The sequence below is a fragment of the Bombus terrestris genome, chromosome 10, assembly GCF_910591885.1.
Source record: "Bombus terrestris chromosome 10, iyBomTerr1.2, whole genome shotgun sequence".
In the NCBI taxonomy this organism is placed as follows: Eukaryota; Metazoa; Arthropoda; class Insecta; order Hymenoptera; family Apidae; genus Bombus; species Bombus terrestris.
In genome coordinates this window covers 11,114,167-11,126,353 of record NC_063278.1, presented here as the reverse complement: position 1 = coordinate 11,126,353, position 12,187 = coordinate 11,114,167, and the positions used below count along the sequence as shown (strand labels likewise).

The window sequence follows — 12,187 nt, the reverse complement described above, 5'->3', positions numbered from 1 at the left end:
CAACACGTTGATTTCATCTTGGGGTGAGATTTCAACCCTGCAGACTGAACGTTTCGAGACTCGCAGACACTATTACAGACATTTATGCTGGTCTGTATCATATCTTATATATCGCATCTAATTAGATATTGAATAGGACTAGGTGTTGAATAGAACTAAATATAATAAAAATATATGAAAATAATTCAAAATAGAGCTAAAGCTAAGCATTTACTTTTCAGTCTTCCGTATATTCGTCTTTGTACGAATAAACATTTCTCACATCGGTGTATGTGAAAACTATTGTATCAATTTTAACTCCCTCCTATTTGATATTGAATATATCCAACATTGCACTTTAACAGGTTAATGCATTTTAACGATTAACTAAATGATAAATGTATCAATGTTTTCGATAAAATTACTTTCAAGTTCTAGTAAATTATGCAAAATCTTAGTAAAAATATCAAAAGATACGTATTCTTGCTAATAATAATACAGAAAAGTGAAAAATTTGTTTCGCAGTTCAACAAAATTCATTCCTCAAATAAATAATTACATATGTAACATTTACTATCCAATTGTGCCTCATTGGTAGCATAAGTAAATAGTTAAACAAAATAAATACTATGAAATGGGTATAATAATATCTCAATGCATCGCATGTTTGAAAAGTTTCTTTATTTATTTGTTCCTTAAGCCATAACAGACGAGGAGAAGAGTATTTACAAACAAGGAAGTATAGACACATCGATACTATTTAAGAAGGATAATGACGATGCTATAAATCATGACGTATAGTTTTTATTCGACAGTATTCTCATTATGTACACTTATTAAGGTCCATAGTAATTATATTAATTATTACGCGATAATTACAACAAAAGTGTAACCGGCAAATATGGTTACAAGTCAACGATATTAAAGAATAACAGGTTGATTAACGATGTTTCCAATCCTCCTTCTTTCTTTTCTTCTGTTTTACAGTACATAAATGATCGTGTCTTGTGACACCTTGGTTGTTCCTACTTTACGTTACATGAGGGGGCGAGCTAGTCTGCATGATATGGGTGCGTTTGTGGTGATTCGCCCTCAAAAAGGGCCATTTTCAAACGCTTGCATTTGGCCCGGCGATTCTTGAACCAAAATTGTACATTTTTTGGTTCCAGTCGCGGGAACTTTTGTCGATACGGCATCCGATTCAGCTCCTCCGTATATTTCAGAATCAACTGCGAATTAAACAAATTAAACCTCTTAAAATAATCGATTGATTGACAAAAGTAACAAAATGGGATGAAAATTATAAACAAAGTAGATTCTAGTTACGTCTTGATTCTTATTGAATTTTCGAAGTAAAAAAGTAAGTGTGAGACTGGGCATTTATCAATAATAAAATATATAATGTAGTTTATCTTACTCATATATCTTGAATAACATCTAAATTTATTATGTTATAAACACATGGAATGTAGTTTGTTTCACGTGTAATCGTTTCGGAGATTTTAAGCTGAACTTTATTTTCTCAAATAGGATATTAATTTTTTGTGTCCAAATTTTAAAAAAATTTTAGAGAATAAAAAAATCTGTACAGAAATGTATTAGTACTAGATAACTTTCAATTTAATAATTTACAAAGCGTTTGGCTTCATCTTTTGAGTATTTATTTGGCATAATTTGTACCTTTACGTAATTTTTCGTTTATTCCATCATCATTTTAAAAATATTTCTCGTGTAATTTTTTTTATACATTTGGACATAAATATCTATCTTTTCGTTTATACAGAATATCAATTTTCTTTTTCTTTTTCATCATTGCGTAAGAAGCCTGAGAATACTATCGCTACTAAAGGAATAAAATATATTTTCCATATATTAGACAAAATATTCAGTTAATTAATTCGTTTATACATATGTCGGTATAAGTATAAGCAATTTTATTTAGAATTGTTAAAATTTTGGTATAAAAATATAACAAACAGTGCAAAAAATATAATGCTGTTTTAAACAAAATAGGCCATTAAATCTTTCGAAGGAAATAATTCCACGAAAAAGTACGCAGATTACGTGCTTCTTGAAATCACGTAACTTTCGTATATAACAATTTTTGACTATAATTTAGAAAGTATTTAAATTACGCGAATGAATATGCATTAAATACTATATTGAATGAACCATTCTATATAAAAGTGTGTAAATTTTATTTTTTGTATTATATCTTTTTATTCACAGCCACAGGAATTAAAAGCATAATCTTTAAGAGAATGCAATTTACAATTCTGACTTCATCTTCGTCACAATCAAGGACATAGAAAGGATAAAATTACGCATAAGGATGTATGAAATAATATAGCGATGTTAAATTTATTTTTACTAACGTCATATTTAAAACGTACTAATATTTTAAGCTTGAGCAATCATGAGTGCTACTTTTACCTATTACATCAAATCAGGAAGCGAAAGAAATGATTTGAAAAATAGTATTAGCTTCAAGCATCCAAGAAATATCGTAAAACTGTTCCAATGACTAGATGAGTATTAATGCCGAGTAATGACAAATGTACATGTGGATGATTAAATAACATCGTTCAACTTACCGCGTGACTGGGATGAGTATTGTGAGTGAACCAAGTTTCGAGTCTCGGCACTTCCGTTACAGGATCAATAAATGTCCGGTTCCTTTTCCTCCTCTCGTCCAACATGCTAGTGGAACAACCAGCAGATCCACGTGGCGGCAGATAAGGTGACATATACATTATTCCATGACCAAACATTGAACTAGGAACCAGAGAAAATCCAGGCGGCAATGGACCGGTCGGTCTTGTCTCGTCGTCTTCTGAACCAGAGGATACCCTGGCGTCTTCTTGTTTCACCGAGGATGGCGTTGAAGGTGCAGGTTGTTGATCCTCGGGTCTGGTTGTAAGTGACAATGGACCAACGGGTGGGCTGCCAGGTGGACAGGGAGAAGGTGATGTCGACTAAAATACAAATGCATAATAATAATTACATATTAAACATCGGTAGCTACGTAGTAATCGTTATACCAATAATAAATTTGCTGTACCTTATACTTTATTTAAAAATGTATGTTTACTAACTGAATTTCATTTTAAAAGCGATCAAGATTAATACTCGTTTTAATATTTGTTTGAAAAATAAATTTGCCAAAAATTAGGGTTTTACTTGATTCATTATTATAACATCGAATATTTTGCTCTTCTTTTTGAAAAAATTACAACTTTGTTTTCAATTGCATCAAGATGAGCTTTAATCAAAATCCATTGATTTCGTATCTCTGCTAGAGGAGCAACAGTTATTTTAATTTTTTCGTGTTTCGGCACATACCTGGTTCCTTGAATCCTCTTCCTCGTCTGTACAATCTTCGCTGACAATACTGGCGCCTCTCGGACTGAGCCCAGGAGGGCTGTAACCATTGACACCCCTGTTCTCAGCCCTCTTCTGAGCGGCTCTGGCATTCTTGAACCAGTAGACAACGTTATTTACGTCCAGGGGCTTCCTGCCTCGTCGAGACTCTAGGGCATTCAATTCCGAGACGTAGTGTTGAATTTGTTGACGTGACGGGTGTTGATTCTCACCGAACCATCGCTGAAGCCGTGGTAACTCCAGTTCGGGATCGAAACTCGTTCTCATCCTAGTTTTATGTGAGTATTGAAGAAGCGCGGGATGCGGAGGACCGATCGTACCTGCCGATCCAATGGTACCGCCTCCGTCCGGCTGAGGGCTCTGCGTGTGATGCTGATGATGGTTGGAGGAAGGTACCATCGGGTTTAGACCTAAACCCAACTGTTGCTGTTGCAACCAAGATTCGAAGTTTCGTTTAGTTTCCTCTGATAAATCGTTTCCACCTCTACAGAGAGATAACAGTGTCATCTGCAAATCAAACAATAAGTCGTACTTGAATAACTGAAACAATTGCTTTGCAACAAAGATGAGGACCTTTCTGCAAGTTTCAATGCATTTTGTTGTTACTTAAATAATAAATATGGCAGCATCCTCGTAATTTTCTCTTTGAAAGCGCATTTTCTAGGTATTTTAGTGCTGGCATGTGGTACTGAGTCTTATTTAACGATTTTTGCTTATCACGTTATAGATCGATAGACAGTGAACATTTTTGATCGCTTATTTTCATACGCGCTACTTACAGCTATTCCGATTCTTTTTAATGATGATAATTAATAAATGAATAGTCTGGCTATTGATTACTTATGAAAACGATGTATTAAAAATATAAATTCGTTGTTCTTTTTTTCACATATATGAAACTTGACATACTAATTAATGTTATCAATACTATCATCAAACTTAGTAGAAAAGTAATGTGACTGATCTCCGATTATGGAATTTGCAATCTGGTAACGTTATTCGATTAAAAACTTTTTATTTAAAAAAATTTAATTAAAAAATACAACGGGCTTAAAAAATTCAGTTTGATTCCAAGGTATGGTGCAGTTATCTTCGCACATACGAAAATTTTTTTAATCATTAATGTTATTATGAAATTATGTAAAACAACAGTCTGGCTGATGCACAACGTTGAAGAACGAGTCTGACGATAATTCGAAGATTTGACAGAAAGAAGTTAGTGCACTTATTTTCAACAATTTGTCTCTGGACTCCAGCAATTGCTGTAACAAAGTAATTTGAAAACTTTCTTCATTTTTGTACGTACTTGTCTTCGTTGCGTTAAAAATTTTAAAAAGGCGGAATTAAGCAAATAGACCGCGGTCACCTCTGTTCATTCAGCAATAGAGAGTTACAGCGCTCGCCAATTAATGCGTTTGGCGAGCCTGGCTTGTCTTTGGTACTTCAAAATGACAGCCAGACTATTTTTTTTCATTACTTCATACATTGAACTGTTATGTGGCTAAATTTCAAGCGTGTGAGAATAAAATTGCGTTCTTTGTATGATCGCAAACGAAAAAACGTACGGATTTCTTGGTATTTGCAGGAAATATTTTAGTGACTTCGAATAACATCCAAACTGTCTTTTTTCTTCATTTTATAATGAGATTGTCATCTAATTAATTTTCAGCCGTACGAAAATAAGTCCACTAAGCTTCTTTTTTCACTATTTCCAGGCCAGATTAATTTTCCATTTATCCGCTAGACTTTCTTACTGAGTTTCACGATACGATTAATTATTACATTAAATTTCATTTTCGCGAAGGTGCAACTAGTTTTTATTTCAAATTATTTAAAGCCTTGCCATGGCTATGTCTATCAAAAACCCGTAACTAGACTTTCCATTTCTTAATAAACAGTAATAATTCTGTCTAAATAACCTTCAAATTTGGCTGCAAAAATAAATGATCAAATGTTTACCGCCTCCCGGATTGTTATTTCGTTGTTTAGTTTAACATCCTTTCTTTCTGTTTATTCTTGGTCCAGAACATCCCTTGTACGTTAAGATAGCTGAATTTGTTAAACAGTTTAAATTACACACAGGATGCCATTGAAATGCGATTCAGTTTTATCAGTCGCAGCTACGATTTTGGCAAACAAGGATATTGGTACAAGAAAAATTGCAAATGCAAGTAAAGATAATGAACATAATGTGATTCTAAGAACGAATTAGCGATACAATAGTGCCATTAGTGATAATGATAGCGATGAAAGAACTGCAGATACGATTAATTGCTATATATGAATTTGAGGAAATGTTTATTTCAAACACCGAAGCGCCAAATGTTTGCTGAAAAGTTATGCACTTTTATATCTCATAAAGATCATAGAAAACTCACGAAGAATCGCGTCTTTTAAGAGTCGACGGACGAATGAATTCACGCGCGTTTCTCAACAGTTCATTAGATTACATGGAGAAATATATGTATGTATGCATATGAACGTGCGTACTTGTGGCGATATCGCGCGTGTTTGCGCCGGATAAAAATTGATGCGTACACGCGGTTAAGTTCATTTATACATGTTACAGATACATAAACGATTGTCATGCATCTGCCGATGAACGTTATTCTGTTGCTACATTTGTAAGTACGTTGCTTCCTTTTTAATAACACCGAGTGTCTGCTGAGTGCGGCAAATATAATAACAATATCTCAATTGTTTTCCATTTAAGATTTGATGAAATAAGCGGCGAATGAAACAAATAAATACACTGAAAAAACTATACAATTTAAAAGAAAATTATTACTTTATCTGCAATAGATACTTCTTTACGAACGTATGTGCCGTGCCTGGGGAGTTTAACAATTTTGTTAACAAAGAAGGCATTGTAAATGTTCGTATATAATTGAAGTAGAAACTGAACAACTAAGATATAAACTAATTATTCAAACTTGAAATGTTAAATGAAAGAGAAAAAATGAGTACTAAATTAAATACTTTCATACGTATTCGTTTTATTCACGTATTAGTACAAAAAGAATTTCAGAAGCATATGTCTCAGAAGTTCATTGAAATGATTTTTAATTGCGAGTTTTAAGGTGTTCTATCTTGTTATTTATTATTATGCGTAATATAAATATATACAACAAAAGTAAAGCACAAAACGGAACAAAACATGGTTGGATTGAAAAATGAATCATTTCTGCGTGAGTAGTGGATTCAAAATTATATAGGAGATTATTTATTCAATTAAAATAACAGATGATTAATAAAAGATAAGTAATGTAACAAACAATTTAACGCGTACGATGTGATTTTTACAATGCTATTTAAATACAAAGCGACCCTGGAAATGTATGTATCTTACACTTTTATTTATACGACTTTATTTGCTTCTTACAAATTATATCCAGTATGAAAATAGTTGTTAATAATATCTATGACGTCCATAAAAATTACACAGTAATAAAGTTATAAGTATTACTGTATCGAGTGATAATACGAGTTAGGAGGGTATCGAGGTAAATATATACATATCGTTGTTCACGCGATATAATTCCACCGGTGGTATGGCATTAAGAAGCCAGATTATGGAAAAGTTTAGATTCGTAGGAAGTAGTACGAGGTTTGACAAACGTGTGCGTTATCTGGACAATGATTTATAAGAACAAATATCTCCGCCCGCGAGGATCAAGGTGCTCGACGCCACTTTAATAACGCGGTAATCCGTCGCGTATCCATGGCACCTTGGTAGCGTCAGATACGGCGCAGAACAATTATTATCCACAGGCTGTCACCCATTAGAATTTCTCATCCGACGAATTTTACAACCCAGCACTTAATCACTCAGGTAGGCAGTCGAGACACAAAGCGGTTGACAGGGCACGAGATTTCAGAAATCGGTTGATATACATGTAAACACCGTCGAAGAAAAAAGACGGGCCACCCAAGCTTATCTGACAACATCGCGCTGTAATTCGAGCTCTGATTTACGCCTATTTATTATTTCCAGATGACGCAGTAGCGTCAGCTGATCATCCGCAGGGTGGTAGTAAATCAATCGTCATCGCAAGAACTGATATCAAATATTTTGATGATCAAATAATCTCGACTGAACTCATATTGTCAACGAATGCTCGAATGTAGACTTTTTCGTAATACAGAGGCTAACGGTTGGATACTAGCGGGAGACACAGCAGGAAAACCATCAAGAAAATTAGACAAGGATTTAAATTTGTTGTTGCGAGATTCTAGATTCGCTAATGTTACCAGCCGCTGTCTCTTATTTACGCATATCGTTTTTAGTACTACTTTCTCACACAATACGTCAATGTACAAATTATTATCTCCGCTGATATGTTTCTTTACTTCTTTATAAGTAGTAGCGTTTTGTTTGCTCACTTTGTCGCGATGGAAACGGATGAGGATACTTACTTAATATACTAGTTGCCTATATATATATAACGGTATGATATATATCGGTTCTTCTCCTATAATGGTATGATATGACATGATAAAAATATCGATGAAAAATTCTATTATACTTTCTCTTAATATATCTTCAAAAATTCTTCTTGCCAAATCATGTGTGAGATATACATATGTATGTACATATTTACAAGAACAGAGCAAGTATACTGTTTTTATGTTTTGTATGCGCAACTAGAGAGAATTATCTAACATTTATGGAACAATGAATTCGCGTTTGTGATTGATCCGAGTCTACATAAAGACCTTGCTGTAGCAATGAAGCTCTAGGCAATGATACTAAACGTTAAGGAAGGCAATTCTAGGCATGACAGCTAATCATGCAAATTTGTCGAGACTTCATAAATCGGTTGGTTAGCAAGTGTTAGCTAGCGCGAATGTCGAGTCTTGGCCAAATGATCGGCAGATTAAGTCGCATGAACTCGAGTCGGTGATTCTCCATCACAGCCGTTCGCCATTAGTCGACGGGCCGAAACTCGAACAGGAAACGTCTGTCAGGGAAAATTGGTAATCATAGACCACCGCGAGCGGCATTAAAGTTCAGGGATGGGCGAGTATAGCAGGATCTTCAAAGAGAGTGCACTTAGATAATGCCCGCCCGAAGGGGGTGGCATACCCCATCACCCTTCTCCTTCTTCCGATATCGAGGGGCTTTTGATGAAGGCTGCGAATTTGGTTGAGTAAAGGGTAATCCTATCACATGCTATGAGATCTTCGTTGCCGTCGAAAGGGCGCGTTCGCGTTGCTCTCTCATGGAAATCGTACGATGATGCCTCAACCTTCGAAGAAACGAAGTCGAGCGAACCCAGTCCCTTGGATTATCTCTTCCGAGGAATTAGAAAAAATGTCTCTATTTCGGTGATTCGGTTGTTAGTATTCTTTTGAACGTGATTCTGGACAATCGATGAGAATGATCATTTCAATTACGAATTAAACATGATGTGTGTAAAATCACCGAGGTTTTCGGACCTTTATTCGTCTTGAAAATATGTATTACTTTATTCAACTGTTAAGTTTTTCAGATATATGGTATGCACAGTAAGTTATGATCAGTAGATATATTGTTATGAGTATCATTTTGATAGCCACAGTGTGAAATGTCCGAAGAAATGTGTATCGCGATAGAAAGTCAAGAAGGGGATTAAGAAGAAAATCGATATTGATTAAATAAATTTAAAAAATTGTTAGAAGTTGCTGAAATCTCGAAGTGTAAAGATGAATAATTTCAAAACGAGTATCCTTGCATTGTGTTATGAATACATATATGTAGAGAATAATTTTATAAATATTAATATAAATACTCGTAGGACATATGGTCACGGATAACAATGCTATAGTGTACTATATATTTGTGATTTCTCGGGTTTCGATCGTGTTATTAGTATTGCATGTATTAGTGTTATTAGTACTAGTATTCCGGTTCACTTCTTCAGACCTGAAAACCTTTCACCTGAAAACGCAATGTACTAATAATACGATTTAAAAAATCACAAATATACTAATTAATCATCGTGAAAGTTTAGAATATAAAATACATACTATAGCTCCATTCTTGTTCAAATTTATTAATGGTTTGTAGTATGTCGTGTAAATGTTGGAAGTGTTAGTAGATGAGCTAAAATAAAATAAAGATGAGCAAAATAAATTGTACAATTATTAACCAACAATAGGTTTAATTAATTGGAAATGTTTCTTATATTGAACAAGGAGGATTTAGATACCATTGTGGTAGCTTGAAACTGGGAAAACATTTATTTAAAGCGGAGATCAACGGGGATCGAGACCAAAAATCTGGCAAAGATTACTGCTAGTTCTTAAAGGACGAACAAGAGCACAAGACGGAGGACTTCTTAATGAGATTAGGTGTCCCGAAGACAAGCACTTTCTGGTTAGATTTACATTTTAAACATTTTTAAGCGGTCTTACACGGAGATTCCTTTCGGCTGCTTGATCTTTAAGTTGTTCTTAAATTCCGTGGTTTAATGCTTTAACACCGTTAGTCGATCTTAATCTTTGTTCGGACAATTGATTGAACTTGTTGTTAATTTAATTTGTAATCTCGTGAACATTCAATAACTTGTTTATGTCTTTAATTGTCATTATAATACTGTTTCACATTGGGTAATGCCATTACATTTCTAACTTAGTTAAAAAAAACATTGTTTAGAAAAGTTTCCAAAAATATTATTATAAAAAAGAAACAATGTTACAGTATAGAAATATGTATAACAGTATAGTATAACAGTATAAATATTATAAAAAAGAAACAATGTTACAGTATAGAAATATGTATAACAGTATAGTATAACAGTATAACAGTATAACAATATTGTGGAAATATTTAAAACAGACAAGACCAGATCTGTTTATGATATATGAATATATACTACTATTCGTAAGTATGTGGACATTTTACTTGATTATTATGTATTATTATGTATTAATAATAGATGAACGTTACTAAAATATAGGAATTAACGAGAAACTATTGATGATAGCAATATTTATTATTTTTACGTGTGGAGTCAACGGATAATGTCATAAAATATAAATTGTTTATTTAATATAATCTAATCTATTAACATAATTCTTACATTCGCGCCACGTAGCTAATTTTCTTATTTGAGAATTGGATGCTCGGCTTGGATTCTGTGAGGTGAGATCAACGCGAAGCATGGACCTTCCCCGCGAAAAACCCGCGTAGTGCATAGATTTCATCTATACATTTCTTTTGTTTCTTCTCCTATTACTTTTCTTCTCCTTATTTTTTTGGCTATAAAAAGAATAGGAATAAGAGCTAAGTGAGTCCAGTTGGACAAGAGTCTTTGTACCATAAAATTCTGGAAGATCAGGTATCAAAGTCGTGATCGAACTTATTGCCTTACTTTGTGATTTGTAGTTAGAGTCAACGCATAGAAATTGCGATAATTACACCGAACAATTGTATGCCCCAGTTTACAGAATATGCATATACAGTACTCTCCACTATATACCATTATATCGAATTATAATATTCGCTGAGAAACTCCACAACGGTATACCTTTGCCGCTCGAGTAAACGATTAGCTAACGTTACGAGGCCTACGAGTAACGTTTCCTGCGGCTCCCAGCGTTAACCACACGTTGCAGGGGTTCATCCCCGCGTATATTTTCTTTGGCAATCAGTTTAATCAGCAACGTTGAATTTACCATACTAACATACTTCATAACTTGATTCTGGCCTAATCCGGTTCGTAACATAATTTACGAATTTCTTTCATCTATCGATTCTTCTTAGTTTTCTCTATTTCATTCGTAACTTGACAATCAAGCGAAGATGATGAGGAAGGATGTTCCATAAGAGACATTTATATGATGTTGCTCAACGTCTACAGGTGTAAATCTTTTTTATTGCATATTAACGTTTAAAAATGAATTTTATCATATCATGATATTGTACGACAGTTCTGATAAAAGATAACATCGTCCTACATTTTTCTATGGATGAGTACTTCTATTTTTTCTATTTTATAACTTTGTAATTAAATTAAATATTTTATAGAAACGAGCAGGTATAAACGTACTTCTGGACGTTGTCATACGTATTAAACGTAAAGACTGACATAACGATTGACGTATTAAACATAAAGCTGATTTAAAGTTGATAAACTTACCTCGTCTAGAGGACAACCAGCTGAGACGAGAAGTGCATGACTATGGAGTAACAGTAATCTTAATAATTTGTTTCTAACTTCAGCCGCTGGACTAGGCGGCGGCGGCCTCGATCGGTATACTTGAATCTTCAAAGTGGCGACTGATGTTAACTCAGCTAAAATATCACCCACTGTTAACAAAGGACCGTCCGCAACTTTTTCCATTGGCAGAGGTTTCCAGTTCCTTATGACGATACTTCCTCTAGCGCTTGGTATCAAATCGCTTGAATAACCAAGACGTACTAATGCCTCGCCTACTAAATCCTGCAAAAAAGCGAAAGAATTATCTTATTAATACTATTGGAATATGTAGTGAGAGTCGAAGTAAAAAAGAGGGTTAAGTTTAAGCAAGTTAAAGACAGGGAATCTGTAAACTCTGGGTAAATGGCGCATCGTTTTATTCAGATTATATGACACTATTTTTATTAAATCACAGCGAAAATTATTTTTGTTAAACGTTATGTGTTATATTTTTTTCTTCTAACTTCGAGAGACTGAATTGTTAATTTATAAATGGAGATTACAAGGGAAGAGCTTTAGTTACATTTTCCATTTTTTATAGAGTATCAGTCTTAAAATCAAGTACATTGTAAATTAACTTTATGTTATCAAAAATGTCTTTTTATTTCATTTTAGAGTTAAATATGTATTTTACCATCCTTGTA

The 12,187-nt window shown here is 33.9% G+C and overlaps 1 protein-coding gene across 3 annotated transcripts in view; it reads right to left on the bottom strand.

The window, feature by feature from the left end:
- Window positions 1–643: 643 nt before the first annotated feature.
- LOC100649219 (homeobox protein dve-1) overlaps window positions 644–12,187 on the bottom strand; it is a 58,594-nt gene continuing 47,050 nt past the window's right edge. For 2 of the 3 annotated variants that reach the window (XM_020864963.2, XM_012312349.3), the window contains 4 exons: window positions 11,484–11,786; window positions 3,322–3,867; window positions 2,574–2,954; window positions 644–1,208 (listed from right to left, as the gene is read on the bottom strand). In XM_020864963.2, the coding sequence (XP_020720622.1) occupies window positions 1,032–1,208; window positions 2,574–2,954; window positions 3,322–3,867; window positions 11,484–11,786 (1,407 nt within the window). In that variant the 3' untranslated portion in view covers window positions 644–1,031. The remainder of the gene's footprint in view (window positions 1,209–2,573; window positions 2,955–3,321; window positions 3,868–11,483; window positions 11,787–12,187) is intronic. The other variant, XM_020864964.2, reaches the window with a different exon arrangement.